We start from the raw sequence: 23,434 nt of genomic DNA, 5'->3' as shown, positions 1-23,434 counted from the left end.
AACCTTTGGCCCATACTATAAATAGAACCCTGAAAATTAATCAAATCAAAGCTCACAAGGCTTTCTCTTTGCCAAAAATTAAAATTAAGAATAATTTATCCTCTGAAATAAATAAAATGAATGCCACCAGAATGGCAGCTGGGGGAAAAAAGGAGTTCAGTGGAAGTCAAATGGAGTCACAATTTCTCACAGCTAACATCAAGTGGCCATCAGAGGTATTATACCTGAAGACAAGTCCACTTAACCCCGTAAAGCCTGAACCATTAAATCACTGACAGAAAATTCCAGTCCTTTGAAACTGGAGCCTTTATTTGTCCTTCTGAACAACCCAAAAATGTTTTTTTCAAATGTAAATTTCCATGTATGGGTTTCAATTTTGTATCATATTTGATACATCGGGTCTCAATGCTCAAATATTATTATTTTTGAACAAACAAAAACATAATATAACAAAAACATGTCTAACAAATTAGTAATTCCTTCTCAAAATTGGCAAAGTTTCCTTCCTCATTAATGACAATCTTGTAGTGTCACTGGAAAGGCCTCTGGTGAACAAATTCCTCCCCCCCTGGTGTGTATGTATATGTGTATGTGACTGTATGTGTGTATGTATATGTGTATGTGACTGTATGTGTGTATGTATATGTGTATGTGACTGTATGTGTGTATGTATATGTGTATGTGACTGTATGTGTGTATGTATGTGTGTATGTGACTGTATGTGTGTATGTACATGTGTATGTGACTGTATATGTGTATGTATATGTGTATGTGTATGTGACTGTATGTGTGTATGTACATGTGTATGTGACTGTATGTGTGTATGTATATGTGTATGTGACTGTATGTGTGTATGTGACTGTATGTGTGTATGTATATGTGTATGTGACTGTATGTGTGTATGTGACTGTATGTGTGTATGTATATGTGTATGTGACTGTATGTGTGTATGTATATGTGTATGTGACTGTATGTGTGTATGTGACTGTATGTGTGTATGTATATGTGTATGTGACTGTATGTGTGTATGTGACTGTATGTGTGTATGTATATGTGTATGTGACTGTATGTGTGTATGTGACTGTATGTGTGTATGTATATGTGTATGTGACTGTATGTGTGTATGTGACTGTATGTGTGTATGTATATGTGTATGTGACTGTATGTGTGTATGTATATGTGTATGTGACTGTATGTGTGTATGTGACTGTATGTGTGTATGTATATGTGTATGTGACTGTATGTGTGTATGTGACTGTATGTGTGTATGTATATGTGTATGTGACTGTATGTGTGTATGTGACTGTATGTGTGTATGTATATGTGTATGTGACTGTATGTGTGTATGTGACTGTATGTGTGTATGTATATGTGTATGTGACTGTATGTGTGTATGTATATGTGTATGTGACTGTATGTGTGTATGTGACTGTATGTGTGTATGTATATGTGTATGTGACTGTATGTGTGTATGTGACTGTATGTGTGTATGTATATGTGTATGTGACTGTATGTGTGTATGTATATGTGTATGTGACTGTATGTGTGTATGTGACTGTATGTGTGTATGTATATGTGTATGTGACTGTATGTGTGTATGTATATGTGTATGTGACTGTATGTGTGTATGTGACTGTATGGGGGTACAGGTTGGTAGGGGTGTGTTTATGGATAATCACAATCTTGTTGTATATCAAGTGATTAAGCACTAACAGTGTGAGGACTGGAATCAGGGGGTAGGGCTGGATAAACAGTGGCTTCTTCCTACTCCCTTTCAGGCACAACAGTTGTTCTTTTTTTTCTATTATTTGATTTTTTTATTTGTGTATTATTCATTTATTTATTTATTTTTTCTTCCATATGTTTTGTATTATGTCTGTGCCTGAAATAAACTAAACTAAACTAAAATTATCTGTGTATTGCATGTATCTAATTGTATACATCAGGTTTTTCAAGAAAAAAGTATCACACTGATCATGTAGAGGGCTTCAAAAGTCATGCATCAAATATGATACGTTTGTTGTTATAGGGTTAAATAAATGTTGCTGCTTGTGCGGGACATAATAGTAAACTAAAATCATTCATTCAACCTTTTGCCTTTCTCTGTTCTCTCTCATCAAATACTGACCTGTGGGATCATTCAGCGGTGTTTTTGCGTTATCTGTAACACCTCAGGCCTCAGTAGTGATACATATGTATATATTTTCTTACTCCTGTGTATTTAGATGCTACATTACCCTGACCCAGTCTCTCCACCTGACAATGAGTGGAGCTCCAGCAGGGCCTGCAGGAACAGGGAAGACGGAGACTACAAAGGACCTGGGACGAGCCCTTGGCATCATGGTCTATGTATTCAACTGCTCAGAGCAAATGGACTACAAGGTGAACAACATGTACTAAAGTGCAGCTTATATTACCATATCTATGCTTCTCAGCTATATGGTACGCATTTGTCATTAAGGTTGTCAGCCCACATTTATTTATTTATTTATTTTTTTTAATCTTCCTTTAATGTTCCCACCTTGAAAAAGCAGCTGATTAGTTCAACTCTGATTGCACCTTTCTTTATTATGCACACACTGACTTTTGTATATGCCCTCACTCGTGCACTTTCTGCATATAGAGCGGTCAAGGGAGGCATAAACATAATCTTGTGATCCGGTTTCGCTTCTGTTTCCCCAGACAGGGGCATCATTACAGTATACAGGCATAGAGCACCCCTGGCTATGCATACTGCAGCAACGTGTCAGAGAGGAGTGCTAATGTACTCCGGGAGGAACGCAGGCACTAGAAACAGGCTTCAGAGCCCCACGCTGTTACTCATATTCAGTTATGCACACACACACAAGTTGAGTCAATCCTCCAGTCAGCCACGGTTTGCGTCAGAGAAGGTTTCCTCTGCCCTGTAATTGGAAAGAAAAGTCAGCTGCCTCCTTCATCCCAGTCCAGCTGCTCTCTGGAGGGCTGTTCACCTGCTCTGAAGTTGATGTTTGTGTGTTTGGAGGAAACTAAAATGTGGGTGGCAGACATTTTAGCCATTCTCTTTTTGCCATCAACGCCTTGTTTTATTAGTGTGAGGCCTTGTTTGTGTATCATCCTGTTATTATTCGCCTACTCTCAGCCTGCTGCTGTGCTAACTGCAGTGAACTGAGTGTTTTCCATATATCTTCTGACTAATTGGCAATATGTCTGTGTCTCTCTCACCACCTGGCTTATCTGTCAGTCTCCCACCTGCGAGCCTGACTGACTGACTTCCTGTCCCGGGGTGTTGCTCTGAATATCTGTCTTCTCTTTCTCTGTGTCCACCAGTCCTGTGGGAACATCTACAAAGGCCTGGCTCAGACGGGGGCGTGGGGCTGCTTTGACGAATTCAACAGGATCTCAGTAGAGGTGCTGTCAGTGGTGGCTGTACAGGTAAAAAAAACAAAAAAAACAATAGCTGCTCATGTGCCACAGCTTCTCCCACTATCGCATTCAGGTCGGAACTCTCGCAGTGTGTGGCTACTTTTTGTTTTGGCGCTCCAGGTGGGTCAAACTAATTGGTGACATTTTATCTTGTTTGCAAAGCAGCTTAAAATAAGCCCTTGAAAACAACACAGCAGAAGTAAACAGGCTCTTCATCACTGATTTACCTTAACTGCTTTCCGCTAAGAATGGTTCATGTTGTGAAAGGGTTTTATTTAACCCAAACTGTGATCTTTTCTTAAACTTAACCCAAACTGTGACTGACAACTCGACATCAATCTGCTGACACTAAGTAGTTCTACATATTCATTCATCCATCTTTAGTTTAGTTTATTTCGAATATGCAACAAAACAACATAATCCTAGTCTTTACAAATGGAAGAGATTATAAGAAAACAAAACAAACAAAAACCCCCAAAAACCTATACATATACATGAAAACAAAGTATGACTTCATTTGCGCATTCAAAAAGGAGTGGGAGGAAGTATAATTTATTTAATCCCACCCCTTCTCCCCAAAACAGTCTATCGTTTAGCTTCCTAGCATAATATGAAAAATCAAGTTCTTTGGATCATTTAACCTCATTTATCATCTTCACATACATACATACATACCTATATTGACATACCAGAAAAGTAAAAAAAAAAAACTACAACAAAAAAACTTATGCCTCTGTTTTTCTTGTAAATTTATGAATGTAATTTCCGAATGGTACTTTTTCTTTTAATTTTTCTCATTAATTTGCCACTTCATAATTTCAGAGAATATCACTGAGCCACTTTATTCTCAGAGAATATCCACTTTTTTTTTCCCAGGGAGTGGTCCATGACTTTAGAGAATTTTTGTTGTTTTTTTCTTGCCAGTTTCTAACTATAATATGAAGGATTATACAGTTGCAGAAAAAAAATTATCACATTGCAAAAATCTAAATCTTACCAAGTGTGTTTTTCTCATTTCTTGTCAAAATATGTCATCCCACTTAAAATAAGACATAATCACCTAAAGAGTAACTTTTCATTGAGATATAAGAACTTATTTTTAGACAATAGATCTTGAAAATCTTATTTCAAGACATATTATCAAGATAATTTTCACTTGTTCCTTTTGGCAGATTTTTTTTTTGCTTAATTCAAGATTTTTTTTGCTTAATTCAAGATTTTTCGCTTAATTCAAAAAAAAATCTGCCAATGGAACAAGGTGAACTGGTGAATTAATGCTGTAGAAGATAACGGTGTTTCCACGGTAACTATTGAGCCTCTGAACATCCAAATGGGTCATATCTGATGACCATGAAAAGATGACAAACTTTTTACACCAGTTATTTACAGGTATTGATATGATTAGTGGATCAACAGGTATTAAACAGTTTAGATCAGTAGATTGTTTTGGTCACCAGTGGATGTTTGGGTCTTTATGGGTTAACCCCTGCAGTACTTACACATGGAAGGATCTGAACTATTTGCTTAGATAAATCCAGTGAATGTCTCCTGTAATCAAAACCAAAGGAGGTGCAGTGAAATATTGCATGTGCAACTTTTTTTTTGGATAGGTTTTGTTGAAGTTTCAGGGTTGCAGATGGTAGATGTCTCTGGTCTCTTTGGAATCCTTCCACACTATATTCTAGAAACTGAATTTATGTATTTAAAGCTCTGTCTAGGTTGGGGAGCTTCGTTGCATAGTTGCACGCAGAGTCAAAGACAAAATCGGAGATCAGGCAGCATTTCGAGTTACACTAAGTGTTTATTATACTGTAGTACAAAATAAACACTGAGTTGAAATCTGCAGAGACAACTGGTGTTTTCACTTTGGGAGACCATTTTTATAGGGCTGAGTTTTAAACTATAGACCATACCCCCTTTTTTTCCTTTTTATTATATTTTGAACGTTATTCTTGTCATGTCAGAAGCCCCCCTTTTTGGCTTTGTCCCCGATAGGGTAAGTTTTTACTGGTGTCTGTCTGGATTGGGCAGCATATATACATGTGCAACTATTTCCCGGTATTAGTTCATCATATATAAATACTGTATGTAACTTTTTCCCAGAATGTCCAAAATTTCCATTCACATGTTCTTTTTTCTTCACCACGTTTTTGAAACTTTCCATGGACTCACTTGTTCTTTTTTTTTTTGTTCACCACATTTTGAAAACTTTCCATGGCCGCTTGTGGTTTTTCATGGGTTGCATGTGTTTTTTTTGTAGTGGTTCTCTCAAGGAAAAGTCAATTGCTCTGGTACAGTCTTCACATTACACTACGATTAACTTCTGGCTTGCAAATGAATACAGGTTGAATACTTTTGATTAAAATACTAGTTTCCAGGACGCCACATGGGCAGTCTATTAAATTATATTATATAAAAGAATAAGAATAAAAGTTTCTCTGGTGCATTTTTACGACTTCAGTCCCAGACTTTTTTTTCCCTCCTTATTTACAACTTTAATCTTTCAATTACCTCTGGCAATTCCTTTTCTTTGAATTTAACAAGCTCTCAGCAGAGGTGCTGTTGGTCATGGTTTTACAGGTAAAAACAAGAGGCGCTCATGTGCTGGAGCTACTCCCGCACTCCCATTTAGCTCAGAACTCTGCAGCATCAGGCTACTTTGTGTGTGTTTTGGCAGTCTGGGCAGGGTAAACTAATTGGTAAATTTTCGTGTTATTTGCAAAGCGGCCCAAAATAAGCCCTTGAAAACAGCACGGTACAAGTAAATAGCCTCTTCATCACCGATTGCAAGCGTAAATTGCTTGAGCTATAAGACTAATCCAGCAAGGCTGACACCTTTGCACCTCAGAGCTTCTTAATAATTGGAGGACTCTCTGATCTGATTTGAGTCTGGAACAGAAAACCACTGTCTTGTCTTGCCTCTGGTGCTGCTCAGGATGCCCACATCTTTAACTGGACAAAGCTCTTGTAGTGGCTGGATGAGCCTAAATGATTTTGGTTCATTGGTATTTGTTCAGTGTTAGAGGTGTGTAGAAAACATTGACTTACAGACCTGTATCTTAAATCTGCAATGTGTGTTTATGGTTTAAAAGCATGTTGATAATATTTTCGGAAAATAAAAACTCTGGCATTAATTAAAATAACAGCTTTTTTAATATCATACATTTCCAAAACTGTGTTTAAAAAGTGCTTTATAGGGAAAAAAAATGACAGTCATAAAAATGGAAGACAAAACGAGCAGTGTCACTGTCAATAAAGCAGCACATAAAATAAGCAATGAGCATAAAACACAGTAATAACATACAAGAAAACAAATTAGCCGTAAAAATAGAAGGTAAAATACAAGGATTGGAAGAAGACGAGACTATAAAAATGCATTTTAAGAGGACCCTTAAAGGAGGAAATAAACCTATTATTAAATTATCTTAAAGAAGGAACCAATCAGAGCGCAGCATTTGAGAAGCTAAGGTCTTGTCTGGTTTATGTGGTTTATTTATAATAAAGTACATTTTAAAATCACCTCTATAACTAACAGGCACCATTATGAACATCCAAGTACAGGTGTAATTTGTTTACTTTTCAGGTAAAGAGAGGATGGAGATTTTTCTTGTGGAGATAAAAAAAAAAGAGTAATCGAGCCATGAGGAAAAGCATGGATGACTGTTAAGAGATTTGTTGGATATAAATAATTTAATTTTTGAAAATGTCCCGAATCCTAAGAAGCATGACTCCATGGTAGATTAAATATGGCTGCTTAATATGAGGCTGTTGTTCAGTGAAATGAAGGACTTTGACAGTAATTGGGGTGGTAGACCGAGAATGTTTGCAGTTTAAGTGTGAGGAGCTGGAACCCATTAAAAGTATTTCTGTATTTTTCGGGTTAAGCCGCAGGAAATTTTGCACCATCCATTTATAAATGTCCTCGAGGTAGTCTGTTAATGAAGCAATCTCACTGAGGTTAGTTGGTTCACAGTAGAGGTAAAAATGGGTATCGTCTGCATAAAATAGAACCTGATGTTGTGAAATGAGATGTGAAAATGGACCAGCAAAATCATATTCTTAAAGGTTAAAGTCATGCATTTGGCAAGAAAAACTCAACAAAACTGGAAATCCTGGCTTTCAAGGCTTTTTCAAGACATCTGTTTGAACAAAAAACTGTGATTTTTTCTTAAACCTGATCAAGAAATTTGGGCTCAAACTGGAAAAAAAGTCTGAAATCTCCGTCTCAAAGGTGCCCTTTTATCAGTCATAACATTCTATTTCCTACTTGGATTTGTTTTTCTTTATACTACCTAATCTGATTCCCTCTTTGTCTGAGTTTTGGGACTTGAAACTCAGAATATTTTAGTTTTCCTCTGAAATCTATAATTGAATCATCCCAGAGAAGGATAAGTTTTTCTCTTTTTAGTAAATTTCACTAATATAAATTTCACCATGTCAATCATCCTTTCACCGAAGAGGTAAAACTGGGTATCGTCTGCATAAAATGGAACCTGATGTTGCGAAATGAGAGGTGAAAACGAACCAGAGAAATCATATTAAAGGTTAAAGTCATGTATTTGGCAAGAAAAACTCAACAAAACTGGAATCCTGGAAATGTTTTAACAAAAAACTGTGATTTTTTTCTTAAACCTGATCAAGGAATTTGGGCCCAAACTAGAAAAAAAGTATGAAATCTCAGTCTCAAAGGTGCCCTTTTATCAGTCATAACATTCTATTTCCTACTTGGACTTGTTTTTCTTTATACTACCTAATCTGATTCCCTCTTTGTCTGAGTTTTGGGACTTGAAACTCAGAATATTTGAGTTTTTCTCATAAATCTGTAATAGAATCATCCCAGAGAAGAATAAGTTTTTCCCTTTTTTTTGAATGTCACTAATATAAATTTCACCATTTCAATCATCCTGTACTTTTCTCACAAAGGTATGAATTGAGAATCTCAAAGAAAATTAACTCCTAAATTTACCACTTTCATCTCAGAACTGTATTATTATTATTATTATTATACATTTTTTAATGTTTATTTCTTTAAGCTTTGAGAAATTCCTGTTTCTTTATTCCTTAATTCCTGGCATAAATAAACAAGTAATAATATGTTCATGGTGTATTTTTGGCAATTCCCTGTTAACATAGACCCCAAACACTGACCAGGCTATGCCCACCGAATAAATAAATGCAATAAACAACATATTCAACAAATTACACCTAAATACCTAAATAATTAAACATATAAATTTAACATGGCAAATTAAATTAACTGTATGCATATGTGCTAGTGCTTCTAGGGTTCTATGTAATTGGTTAAATGGTCACGTTTAGTCTAAATACATGGCGTGTGCAAATAATATCCTGTTTAGCGCAGTTGTCGGCTTTTGTTTTATCACACGTTCATATCATAATGCAGTGTGGGTGCGATTTATCAGTGCGCAGTAAACATAAGTGAGTGTGTGTCATGGTAAAATATATGATTTGGTAAGTTACCCAATAGAAACAACCCTGTCAATACCTTGAACCACCTCCAGCTGTCACACAGGTTATATTATTTAGGTTGAGGCTCATGCTCTCACCAAGACGACATGTATTAGTTGTAATTTCTGTGATTTACAGCTGGAAAACACTGTCAGTAAAAAAAAAAAAAAAAAAAAAAAAAAAAGCCAGGTTGTTTTTTTCCCACCGGTCTTACTTTGTAATGATTAAACTTTCGCTATTAAACTCTATTCCATATGGTATAAAAAAAGATTTTCCAAAGTTTAAAACTGAACTTATTGAAGCCTGCAGAAATCCTTAAGTCTCCTCAAAGCTCTGCTGTGCCGAAGCAGAGCAACTCACACAGTCGTGGACTCACGGGGTTTTTCCTGGGTTTACAAGGGTTTAGGTATCAGGAAGAAATTTGCTGTTATTGACACAGGAGGGTAGTGTTGTAAGTCTGAGGACGTTACAGTTACTTTTTCACAAAACCGTTTTATTTCAGGATACTTTAAACTAGAACTTGAATCATTTACAACGAGAAAGTATAGGGAAAAAATACTTTGTACTGCATTACATGATTTTGCATTGTCTGCATGTATCCTCATTTTCATTCATGGGAAACTAAATTTACCCTTTACAGTTCACTCATAGAAATACTCTGAAATTCCAAATTTTAACCTTATTGGAGGACATAACAAGACTTTATTACTTTTGTGAATTTTTTCAAAAATTTGTATTGTGATATAGAAAATCATGGTCAATCAAGTTGCTATATTTGGTTCCTTACCCATAACTGGCGAAAAAAAAAAAATCCAAGTATATATTAAAAATACAAGAAAAACACATGTAAGGTGAAAGGAACATGTATGTATGAACAGTGAGTGTACCTGCTTTGTTAGGTACCATGAAGTAATGGTACTAATGTAAGGAATGATGTTCAAAGGGATAATGTCTGTATTGGTACTTTTATTTTTGTAATGTTCTAAAAGTGATGTTTTAATGTTCTAAAATCCATGTTCTTTGAATATTATATGTGATTTTGTATTTTTATATATACATCTTGTATTTTTTATTTTTATTTTTTTAACTTATGGGTAAGGAACCAAATATGGTAACTTCATTAACCCTTTATAAGGCACTCATAGAAACACTCTGGAATTCAAAATTTCAACCACAGTGTGTTATTGGAGGACATAAGAAGACTTTATTACTTTTGTAAAAATTTGCAATTTTTTTGTATTTTCATGTAGAAAATCAAGGTTAATGAAGTTACCATATGTGGTTCCTTTCTCATAAGTGGCAAACAAAAAAAATACAAAAAGCAAATATAGAAAAAACACAATAAAAACACATGTAAGGTCAAAAGGAACATCACTTTTAGAACATAAGTGCTGATCCAGGCACCTGTCCACATCCACATTATCCCTTTGAACATCATTCCTTACATTAGTACCATTACTTCATGGTACCTAACAAAGCAGGTCCACTCACTGTTCATGCAGAGGTGGACCTTACAGACCCTGTAGACCACATTGGACTTGAGATTGTTGACTCACTGTCCTCACTGTCACTGTCTTGTAGTGTGTGTGGAAATTACCAAAAATAGTCACTTGCCCAGTAAAATGTTAAACATTAAAGCCAGAGATACTTGATATGTAACAACAGTCAAATTCAGTGGCCATTCTGATGTAATTTCTTTCAAATTTTTCTTTTTTATAAGCCATGACTTGAGGGGAATTTCTTTACATTTGTAGCAAACGTCCACTTGGACAAAAGGATGAGCTGATTGATTAACTTTTGGTGGCTGAAGGTCAAAGGTTAAGGTCACGGTGACAAAACATGTTCTGTAAAAACACTTTTCTGTGAAAGCAATATGTTTCTCACTGGAATTTGGTCACTCAAACTGTATGTCAGTATAGTGACAAGGGCTGTCAAAATTAACGCATTAACACGGATTAATCCACCATCATGATTAATCTGATTAAAAATTGTGAACTGTGAACGTCTCTGGCAATGTGTTGCGGGCAGTTTGTCCAAGTAGAGTTACCGTCGCACATGCATAAATTTGCAGTTGATCCGGTAGTGACAGGCAGCAGATCCAACGAATAAAGATGGAAGACACTAAACAGCACATTGACCCTCTCGAAATGTGAGAACAAAAAAAATCCAAGATGGAACAGTTGTTTCAAGTTGTTTTGTTTCAAGTTGTTTTGTTGAAACGTTTGCTCATGCAAAATGAAACACAAATAATATAATTCAGTTCAATTTTATTTATAGAGCCCATTATCACAACAAAGTCGCCTCACAGAGCTTTGCAGAAATTGTTGAATCGATAAAAAAAAGCACAATGAAAATGAACAAACAGTCAAGTAATCAGTTAGCAAACAGTTGGTGAAGCAAATGGATCAATGTCCCTGGCATCCCCCATCCTTAGACCCTCCTTCTCGACAAGGAAAAACTCCAAAAACCCAGCGGGAAACAGAAACTTAGGGGGAAACCATAGTGAAGGACAGATCCACTCCCATGGACGGACTGGCTGTAGATGAGAAATGAATGATATTTAATTGTGATTAATCAAAATTAATCCACAGCAACCCTGTGATTAATCTGATTAAAAATTTTAATCATTTGACAGCACTAATAGTGACACAATCTTCCATTTCACCAAAAACTATACATATATACCGTACATCCCTTAAAGGCTCTATAACAGTGCTTATCAATTTTTTTTTTCCTCTCCTCTTTGTTTCATCTTCTTTTTTTCAATTGTGTGGTGATTTTGAAGAGACTTTTTGTCACGCAATTATTGTTGAAACATGCATTTTAACTAGCAGAGTCTTTGCCTCTCAGTGTTTACTATGAATATAACAGCAGCATTCTGTACAAAAACAAATAATGTATGTGTCTATTCTAAATTTTCCTAAATGTATGAAATGCATATTTATGTGTGGAAATTAAATCTCCTGCTATCTAGTCTGGATATTCTACCCATGAGCCCAGGATGTAACTAACTTGGCAGGTTGGTGGAGTCATACGACTGTGGGGCAGTCGTTCTACTTTCTGATTCTGTATCTCATTATATGCTGAGTCTAAGTCTTATAATGGGAGGGAAAACCCAGTCGAATACTTTAGCTTTCTCACAGGGGCAGGTAAGAATTCACTAATATGAAGCTTCACAGGGTGATAATGGGACACTGAGTGATTTTTTTTTTGCTGAAAAATCATTTAGTGTTGATTTAATTGTGTAATTCAGTTCCGTGATTAACCCCTGGCTGACCCTCAGTAGTCACTATTTTTACTCCTTTGAGTTTTGTAGATGAACTGAATGGATCACTCTTCTGACAGCCTCTTCTCCTTCTGCATTTCCACTTCATACTGAGGGACCCTCCAAGTTCTAAAAGGCTTCATATCCTCCATGCACTGATTCCAGTCCTCTTTGGAGAAATCAGCCATTTTTTTTGCCCGTTTCAGCTTTTCTGCCATCGTGCATTCTGTTATCCCGGATCAAACGGATCCACTCGTTTGTTCGTATCTCTGTGCTGCTAGCTGCTCCAGACATATCTTCATACCTGTCCAATACTGCCACTGCAAAATGTATACATTGGATAAGGACTCTGAATTACGATCGTGATGATAATGGAGATAGAGCGATGGATCATTATTCATCTCCAGACTTGCCCTTCCGTCCTCTGTCTTTAGTGAAAGTCAAGCAGGCCTCTCGGTTAAGCTGTGGCAGCCTACAGTACTTAGAGAATTTTAAAGCGCCAGAAGAATGAATAGGTGTAACGCGGCGTAATGAATAATAAATCACGGTGGCTTACACGTGGAGGAGTAGACCTTGAGAACAGAGGAGCGTCAAACTCCTGCTGTGACAGCTGGCAGCCTGCTCAGCAACGCGCACAACCCATAGCAATTTCTCACCATAGCAGGCAATGGCGCACACACCTAATCCATCCTCTTAAAGTGGGAGCAGCTACCATTACTCGGCGACATACCCCGCTGCCGGTTTAGGTCTGCTCACACAGGTGTCGGGACCATTTCCACGATAAATAAAGCAGAGGCAAACAGAAGGCGCCAAGACGTAACAACATGGAGATAAATTGGTTAAGTTCTGCCTTCATTAGAGCCGACACGAACCTGGACTGCGAATGTATCGGAGCTTCACACCGCCAACTCAGTTAAAGACCTGGTGACACCTATGAGGATTCATTTTTAAACCTTTGTCAAATCATCGGTGTTGAGCAAGTTACTTCCAAACTGTAATATACACTCACAGTCAATGAAAACTTGAGACCATATTTTTTTGACATAATTTTATTTTGAAACCCTAAACGGGAATTTTTTTCATATGAATCATTTCGTCGGCTTCCTGATAAAACCTGCTAAGTGACTTTTTTGGTTGGGAATAAAAACCTGCTATCTCCCCTATCATAGCTTCAAATTTCCGTCTCCTGTAAAAGTTTTTTACATTCCATCGAAAGTACCAACATTAAAGGAACAGATATTTGATCCTGAACGCTATGTAAAAGGAACACTTCTCATTCCGCAACAAAGCGTTGTTTTGATGACGTATTGTGTTTGCGACTCCTGCACTTTAAATAAATTGCTAATTGTTATTAGACTGTAATTAACACACTTTTTTTTAAAAACAAAAAGTTGTTTTTTTTGTTGCATATTATCTGAGTGAGTAATACAGGGTGGGGAAGCAAAATTTACAATATTTTGAGGCCGGAATTGAAAGACAGTGTATGATCAATTAGTTTATTGAAAGTCATGAGAATTTATTTGCCACAAGAAAATGTACATAATAGAAAATGTTTTTATTCTACGTGTCCTCCTTCTTTCTCAATAACTGCCTTCACACGCTTCCTGAAAGTTGGACAAGTGTTCCTCAAATATTCGGGTGACAACTTCTCCCATTCTTCTTTAATAGTATCTTCCAGACTTTCTGGTAATAGTTTTGCTCATAGTCATTCTCTTCTTTCCATTATAAACAGTCTTTATGGACACTCCAACTATTTTTGAAATCTCCTTTGGTGTGACGAGTGCATTCAGCAAATCACACACTCTTTGACATTTGCTTTCCTGATTACTCATATGGGCAAAAGTTTCTGAAAAGGTATGGATAATAGTGTTAGGTATGATTATGACATCAGTATATGTTTGGTTTCAAAACAACTGTAGTGCCTGCTGAGAAAAAACAACTAAATGTTCATTGTAAATTTTGCTTCCCCACCCTGTAAGTAGTATTATAGTTTGTTAAAAATGTGAAAATATCAGATTAGCATCATTAAAACAATTAATTTCATAGTTTCAGTCAGTGAATGCGTGTTCCTTTGCTTCAAAAATTAAATGCGTGGTGTCCAGATGAGTGGACATTTTTGTAACTCCATGAAAAATAGATTCATTAAAAAAATTTCAATTACATTGTTTTTTTTATGCCTAAAGAGGAATAAAAACACTGAAGAAAAAAAAATCTTGAATAAGGTTGTCATAATTCATGCATGAAAGGGTTAATCCCATGCCACCAAAAGTCCTCATTCCAGTTTAAAATGTGATTCAGTCTGAACTTCAAACTTAAATGTAAAGAGGTTTAACTTGGCTGAGTTTTTGACACAGGATCGAGCAAACTAATGAAGTTAAGAAATCCAACTGAGTTTCCCCTTTTCCCAAGATATCGGTTCAGTTGGGAAACTGTTCTGGAGCCGAACAGGAGGACTGAACCCACTGTTAATGGCATGGCAGTAAAAAATGCATCTGAAACACCAATGTTTCATTTTCTCAGAGGAGAGAAACCAGCTAAGCCCTAAAAAGTTAGCCAGCAAACAATGTGACATTCTTCAAGGGAATACTGCTGAAAGTTAACTTGTTTCCTCATTTTTAAAGGGGCCAACAGTGTGTGAGTAGGTTTTTTTATTTGGGTCTGCAAGCATCTCTATTGATCAAGCCGTTTAATTTCAGTTGATGCCGATAAAACTTTGATTCACTACTTTCAGATTAGTTTTTAATCTCAGTGGGAGTGGCCATTATAAAACAGACACAAATTTTCTTTTGTGATAATACTGATGATCATTTCTTATGTCTTTTATCTTGTTTATATAGTCTGTTAACCCATAAAGACCCAAACATCCACCGTCGACCAAAAGTATCTACTGATCTAAACTGTTGATCCACTAATCCTATCAATACATGTCAATAATTGGTGTAAAATGCAGTTTGTCATCTTTTCATGGTCATTTCATTGGACGTTCGGAGGCTCCGTAGTGAACTTGGAAACACTGTCATCTTCTACAACATTGATTCACCAGTAAAACCCATGGAGGTGGATCAATGACAGTGGATGGAAACACTTGGTTTATGTTCAGTTAATGCTATATTTTACTGAAGAAGTCATCTTTTCTTCAGTTTTTTTCTGTTTTGATATAATAACCTTTGACTTTACTCTGAACTTTTATGAACGTCTTCGTGATCAGTCAATTAAATATAGGAAACAGATGATTTTCACTGGGAAAAAATGCTAAATTCAGAGGATAATATTACAATAAATGATGATAAATCACTTAGGAAAGGCTAAATCAGTGTTTTTCAACCTTGGGGTCAGGACCCCATGTGGGGCCGTCTGGAATTCAAATGGGGTTGCCTGAAATTTCTAGTAATTAATAAAAAAAAAAAAAAAAAAACTTACTAATAAAAATATATGTGGTGAGTTGGCAGAGACAATCCCAATCCATAAAAGACACGACAAACTGTGAGTCTGAAACTGAAGCACTGTGGTACTGTTTATCTGTCAAATGTTCATTGTGGTCGGTTTCAGATGCTGCAGCTCTTTCATAATTCATAGTTTGAATTCTTGTTTGTTCAGTATTAATTGTCAGCCTTGTAAATACAAGCTGGTCTGACTGTACATATCCTGACCAAGGAAAATAAAATTCTCACTTTGTGCAGTAATCTACACCTGGCTTTTCTGCCTCCGTCCACAATAATATACATTATGTAGACTAAATGTCATCTAAAATTAACATTTATTTGCAACATAGTATAGAAAAGTATTACATGATCAAAATAAATTAATTTGATCAAAAAGAAGAGTCTCAGTTTTGAATGTCTGGAGTCGCCAGAAATTTGTGATGTTGAAATGGGGTCACGAGCCAGAAAAGGTTGGAAACCACTGGGTTAAATAGAGAGAAAAATTCAATTGTGAACTGCTACGAAAGTCACACTGGGTCCTTATGGGTTAAAATGATTTCAAAATGTTTGAGTGATTTATCGTTTTAATTATTTTTACTGCACATTATGAAAGTCATTATGATCATTTATTATGATTTGTTTGTGAGAGTTCCTTTTAGATTTGACAAATGTGCTGCTGTTTGTGGTATGGTTAATGGTCACAACTTGATAACACTTATCAAATTATCGTCTGTTTTTTTGTTTTTTTTTTTCCCAACTTTTTCTCAGGACCAAAAAATTATGATTTGACATTTATCGTGGTGATTACAGATAATTCTTGTGATAACATTTTGGCCCACTCTCAAACAAATCGGTGTAGTCTTATAATGGGAGTGAAAACCCTTTTTTTCTTAGTCTCACAGGAACAAAACAGAAGGCGACCAGATGTAACAACATGGAGATAAATTGGTTAAGTTCTGCCTCCGTTAGAGCCAACACAGGCCCGGACTGTGAATATATTGATGCTACACTCCGCTAGCTCAGTCAAAGAGGCAGAAAAGAATCCAACTGGACCCGGCTGGATCATCCATTCAGAGCGCTGTCTGTTTTTTTGCTATATATTTTTGGTGTTCTCCTCGGATCCCTGTAGGATAGCAGTGGTGGGCCACTGTCACTCCACATAAAAAACAAGCCTCGCTGATGTACTCTATGAAAACTTTTTTTTTCTTTTTTAGTGCAGCTGTACTGTTTGTTTTTTTGCTTCCCCCCTGCCCCCCCTCCACCCCTGTTGTGTTAGTATGACTGAGTGATCTGTAGCCGAGTACTCATCCATGAAGAGACGTCCCTCCTCTTTCCAGCTGTCGACTCGCTACGCTTTTTTACCACACGCATGTTAAATTCATAAAGCCTCTTCCAGGCTGAGATTTAGAGTTTAGGCCAAGACACACACTCAGACGCAAACATAAAAAGTTCATTTCTGATATCTCATTCAATCATGATGTAGACAAGCGGAGCCTTGGCAGTTCATCCATCCAGTAAACCCTGGCTGATAGCATCCTCATATTATTGATGAAATTGTGTCCCTGAAAAAAAGAAAACTGCATGCTGCATAACAGTCTGACAAGCTGTTACAAATTGACTCTGGTATGTGCTTAGTGTTATTAATGATATGCTAATGAGTGATCCCAAACTTTGAGTATTGCACTAGTTAGGAACATGCTGTCGGCCTGATCACAATCAAGGGTACCAGAAAGGGTGCACAGATAGGTAAAAAATAATAATGCTCTATCAAAAACATCAGACAGGCCATTTTATTTGTCTGATATTTCTCTTTTGAAGTCCAAAATATTTTTGTATTATGGTGTCTACTAAAAATTTTGCAGGCTTGTACCCCTGTCAAATCAGAAATTATTCAGTGTACAGACATTACAGCCTAATAGCCTCCATATTTAATGCCTACAAAGATATAGAAATGTTTCAGCACTCAGGATAATCATGCATTGTTTATTGCATAGATGTCGTGTCCAAAGCATGCGTGCTGAAAAATTTCATATATTGACAGAAACAATAAAAATAGACCCACATATTTTGATATGGTGTACGGACACTACTTGGTGTACGGACTCTACAAGACTGGAATGGAAATCTGGCTTACCACATGGTCACATCTCTGTTAGATCTGTAACTAAGTCTTCCTGGTACAGGAGGAAATAAACATTTGTGAACAAATTAGAACAATATATCTATAAGGCATATACGCCATATTATGGATGGAAATATATTGGTGTACGGACACTACATGAATTTTGGTGAACAACGCGCCATTGAAAACATGCGGTTCGACGTAAACATCTGTTTGCCACATTGTTACCAAATTTTCTGCAGCCAGGGAGCATACCAACATCTGTCTAGTTGTGCATATTTAGTCATAATAATACTTAAATAACAGGTTCCTATTCTATTATTACAATTAAAGGGCTGTAAAAGAAGGGTTTTCAGAACAAAATGATTGATTGTCTTAATACTGAAAATAAGAATTGATAATCAAACAGCTGTTCAACAAAAATAATCAATAAATAAAAAACAATGTGATGTGTGTATTTTGTAATAAAAAGACACAGGAGTTGAGTCGTAATTATTTATTGTGGTACAAAACATTATGTACAATAATTTTGCTCTCTTATAACAATAAAATTGTGCACATGTTTTCACGCTCATTGGGTCGCCATTTTATCAGTTTTTATCCCATTTTCTTCAAATTTGGAGGATTACAAGATCTAGTAATAAGATGGCCAAAGAAACGTTTTGGGAATGGTTTTGGGGGTAACTTTTTGCAATACTGATTAATAACTGATGCAAATATACTTGTACACCTTGATTGTGATCAGGCCGTGTCAGAGTCTTTGTTCACAGTAACTAGTGTGTCCAAGTGTACTTTGGACATTTTTAAGCTTATATCAACAACGAAGCACCCAAAGTACTGTATGCTAGGTGTAACATTAGTCCAAAAGTAAATGTAAGATATTGGCACAGAATTAAGGAAATCTCTACTTTTCTGTTGCTTAACACACAGAAAAGACCCAAAGTACACTACAAACAAAAAGTTAAGAATATTTTTAATTTTTGGGCTATTTTTTTCAGCTGGGATTCTTCCACAGCGCTTTTTATTTTTTTGTGCGTGAATTGAATTGAAACATATTTTTTAAAGACCAGACATAGTTTTATTTACAAATGGCAAAAATGACAAAAAAAAAATATCCTTAACTTTTTGTTTGTAGTGTAGCAGTGAAACATCTACTAGACTAAGTGTTTCAACAGTGTGCAGTACGCAATTATTATTATTATTAGTAGTAGTAGTAGTAATAGTAATAGTAGTAGTAGTAGTCGTAGTAGTATTAGTATTACAATATCATTATATTTGTCTATTTTTCTATTGTTACCAGTAATTATCCAGCCAAGAACACACTAAAAATACAAAAAACAAGGCAGTCTCTTATCATTTTAAAATGCCTTTATTAATCATGGCATAATTAATAACCTAACCCTAACCCTATACACTAAGAATATATGCTACCTCAAATCTGCATGAACACGACATCTTACAAGACATGATGTGTCCCAATATTTTTGTCATAGTTTATGAACATGGATATTTCCTTAAAGTTTAATGGAAGATTTTTCCTCCTAAGTAGACGGTAAGTTGTGGTAGAAATATATTATTTATAGTAAGAGCAGGAAAATTGTTTTAGAAATTTAGAGGTAGAACATTTAAAATCATAGTCATGCATATAAAAAAAATAATGTGGAGAGAAATTAAGTGAAAACCATCTCTGAGGCATTTTGGAAGCAAAGATAATTTAAAGGAGTGATATTTTGCTTTTTTAAATGGAATTATGCATTTTAAAACATTTCCCTATGGTCTACATAAACTGTAAATGCTATGTTTGCGTCTGAATTCTTCATTAATTCAACTCCACAGGTCCATCTTCAACCCTATTTCTGAGTAATGACACCAGAAAGGCAGTTTTTAGCACTGGCCCTTTAATTGCAAATGCGCCACTTCATGCCCCGCCCCCTCCATGTTGTTGACTGTGCTGCTCTGTCCCGTTCAATCAACAACTGAACATTTTAGGTAATCGGCTCGAAGTTTGGACATATTTTCAGTATGGACTACAACCACTGCTGCTGACAAACAATTATGGCGTACGCAGAGACATATTCGTCAGAAGTCTTGACCTTATATGTGCAAATGTTGTGACGTAACTAGTTATAAAACGCAACAAATTAAGAAGGAATTGAAACAAGTTGGAGAAATCGAATATAAATATAGCTTTGCAGCACCAGGAGGGTTCAAATTCAAACTTCTGGAACTATTAGGTCCCTAAATACACAAATAAATGTACCAAAGACTAATAAAAGTGGGTTTAGCGAAATATGACCTCCTTAAACAAAACCAACCAATGCATTTATCATAATCTAAAACTATATTCTGACATTTGTCATTATTGTTTGTAGCCCAGACCCCTGTTAGAAAAGAAACACCTGAATTCAATATGTCCCAATACTTTTGTCCATATAGTGTACTTCTGTTTACAATTCAGAAACACGTTTTACTCTTTAACCCTTTCATGCATGAATTATGAGAACCTTAGTTGAGTTTTTTTCCTGAGTGTTTTTATTCCTCTTTAGGCATGAAAAAAACAATGCGACGGAAAGTTTATTATGAACCTATTTTTAATGGAATTACAAAAATGTCCACTCAGCTGGACACCAATTTTTGAAGCAAAAAAACATGTATTTAAAACCCATCATCAGAAAGTAATAAACTGCGTGAAAACTATAAAATAAAAACATTTTTAATGCTGCTAATCTGATGTTTTCTCACATTTTAACATACTCTAATACTAGTTATTACTAACTTCATGCAGACCATATGCAAAAAAAAAACCTTTTTGATTAAGAAAACGGTTGATTACAGTCTAATAACAATTAGCAACTGATTTAACACATGTTACTGCAGATCAGGTTTATCAACCTGATCTGCAAAGTTACAGTAATTGTATGAATTACAATGTATTATGGGATGATGCATAAGCGTCCACTATGTCGGCTGATATGGAACTAAAACAACAAAACCCATGAATATATAAGAGAAGAGCTGGAGAATAACTGTCCACTGTAGTGACCAGTATGCATGAAAGGGTTAATATCACTTTACATTTCTTCCTCTCTTTAAACCTGTGCTGGTTTTCACTCCAGTCTTTGATTAAATTTCATTGTATTTCATCAAAACTTACATTTCGCTTTAAAATGTGATCAAGTAAATACTTTAAAAGAAAAAACCTTCGTGAAATCATCCATTTTCACATCCGGCTCAGAAACTTTATTTTGATGTAAAATGTAGGTTGTTCAGTTTGGACCTGGTGTGGGACAGTACTGAAGTCGTACAATGGGTGGTGGAGCTGCTCTACTTTCATGTAGGAGTTGGAGTTTGTCTAATTATCTATCTTTTCCTAACCTTATCTTGAACTGCTGTGAGCAGAGTGAAGCTTGAAGACAGTGGTAGAAATGTCATTGAACCCAATAGCACTGAAAAGCAGAAAAGATTAAGTTCTGTAGTTACTCACGACTTATGAACCCACTGGTATGAAGTTGTATTTAGGATGAAGTTTTGATGACGCAAAATGTTCAGGGTTGTCTTCTGTAGAATAGTCTCATATCGACATGTTGTTTTTTGGAGAATACTGATGCAACAGTACCTACTTATATCCACATCCCTTCCTCTCACTTTCTTAAACGTAAAAGACTTAACTGTCAAAGAAGAAACTTTGGTTTTGGGGGCAATGGTGGGTCCAAAACAAAAATAAGTGCACAAAGTAATGGTGTAGATGTGTATTAAAAGAATCAGGACGGACAGGGCTGGATTAAATAAGAACAAGGACAAAAAGGTCATTTACAAAAATCAGTAATAAATGTTCCAAAAAATCTAAACAATAGAGAACGACAGTGAGGGAAAAGTCTGCCTTTCTTGTCGTATTTTGGGCCAGTTTTTCTGACCTGTTTTTTTAGGTCACATGACCAGTGTCACACATTAAATTGACCACATTTCTTTTATTGTTTTTGCACTGACGAAGACACTGTGAAGCCAAAAACACATTGTCATTATCCATGTCAGTCATAAATTATTTATTTATTTTTTACTTATTGTTTATTTAATTTTTTTTTTTCTTTTTGATTTTATTCAACCCATACATCGTTGTATTTCCATTACAGTTTCAGATACATTTTCAATCTAGATCTTCTCCAAAGACCAATCTTTCTAACAAATACAAAGCTATCAGCAGGTGTCACAATGTCAAAAGAAACAGTTTGCTTCTAAAATTGTAAATCGAGGAGCACAAAAAAGAAAAAAATATGAGCATCATTGTTAAGCATTGTACATAACAAATGGTATTCAGGGGAAAGAAAACAAATAAAAATATCAAAAGGAAGAATGTGTGTGTGTGTGTGTGTGTATGTGTGTGCGTGTGCGTGCAGATGTGTGTCCATGTGTGCGTGTATGTCTGTTCATACATATATAAGTAGGTGAGGTGTCTGTATCATTATTGTAGTTGGAAAAGGGCAGTATGCCAATAAAGTTTTTATTTTTATACGCACAGATCCGGGTGCTTTTCCTGTAATTTTGCTGCATTGTTTATATTTTTTGGGATGTTTTGTATTGATTTTGTCTGACAGTCTTTTCCACTGTTAGTTTTCTTAAATGCATCAGTTAAATCATTGAATAGATAAGAAATAAAATAAAATACAATACAATAAAAAGAAAGTGGTAATACTTCAAAGATCCCTTAGACAACAGGTGTCAAACATGCAGGCCGGGGGCCAAATCTGGCCCGCCTAAGGGTCCAATCCGGCCCGTAGGATGAATTTGTGAAATGCAAAAATTACACTGAAGATAATAACAATCAATGGTGTAAAAATCATTTTAATTGAAGTTCCACATACAGACCAATAAGATGTCAGTTGGGTCAGAATAGTAAAATAGTATCACAATAACTTATAAATAATGACCACTGCAGATTTTATCTTTGTTTTAGTGTAAAAAAGTAAAATTACTTGAAAATGTTTATATTAACAAACTATCCTTTTACAAAAAATGTGAATAACCTGAATATGAACATCCTGAAATGTCTTAAGTGAAATAAATGCAATTTTAGCAACATTCTGCCTGTTACTAAATGTTTGGTGTATTTGTAATTGTCATGTAAGTTGTAACGCACATGTTTAAAATATAAATTGATAAAACAAGGCAGAATATTGTTCAAATTGCACTTGTTTTTCTTCAGACATTTCAAGTTGTTCATGTTTTTCAGATTTTAAGGAAACATTGTACATGTATACATTATCATAATGTAATTTTTCTTTTTTCACTGTTCTTATTTTACTGGTCCAGCCCACTGGAGATCATATTGGGGTGAATTGGCCCCTGAACTAAAAGAATTTGACAAACATGAACTTAACCTCAGACTAGTTCAATGCAGTTTTGCAAACATAAATCCAACCCAATAATTCAGATCCGCATTTAAAGACTAATCTTTGTTTAGTAAATCTAATTTTAGTGATGTAAACTAAAATAAAATCAGTGGCGTAGTCAGTAGGAAGCTGTCAATGAATGGATCTGTTTATGATGGTTCAGTTGACAGGACAAAAACTTTTCAGTCCATGTGGAAAAGGCCGAGATTTCAAAGGCTAAATGTCATCAAGTCTATGTTCAGTGTTAATAGACAAAATCACATGACTCTAACCTTGAGGTTTAAATATAATCTTGGTTAATTTTCAGTTTATACTCAGTTTCAGTTTATTTACATGGATTAAATTTAAAAATGAATCCTCGTTG

General features: G+C 35.6%; 1 protein-coding gene across 1 annotated transcript in view; it reads left to right on the top strand.

Annotated features, from left to right (window-relative positions):
• dnah9 (dynein, axonemal, heavy chain 9) overlaps positions 1 to 23,434 on the top strand; it is a 344,949-nt gene that overhangs the window by 92,171 nt on the left and 229,344 nt on the right. Inside the window, exons 33-34 of the mRNA XM_030122326.1 lie at positions 2,226 to 2,382; positions 3,310 to 3,414. Coding sequence (XP_029978186.1) covers positions 2,226 to 2,382; positions 3,310 to 3,414 — 262 coding nt within the window. The remainder of the gene's footprint in view (positions 1 to 2,225; positions 2,383 to 3,309; positions 3,415 to 23,434) is intronic.

Source organism: Sphaeramia orbicularis, chromosome 19, assembly GCF_902148855.1.
Source record: "Sphaeramia orbicularis chromosome 19, fSphaOr1.1, whole genome shotgun sequence".
In the NCBI taxonomy this organism is placed as follows: Eukaryota; Metazoa; Chordata; class Actinopteri; order Kurtiformes; family Apogonidae; genus Sphaeramia; species Sphaeramia orbicularis.
Note: the sequence above shows the minus strand (reverse complement) of the source record. Positions and strands in the feature narration are given on the sequence as shown.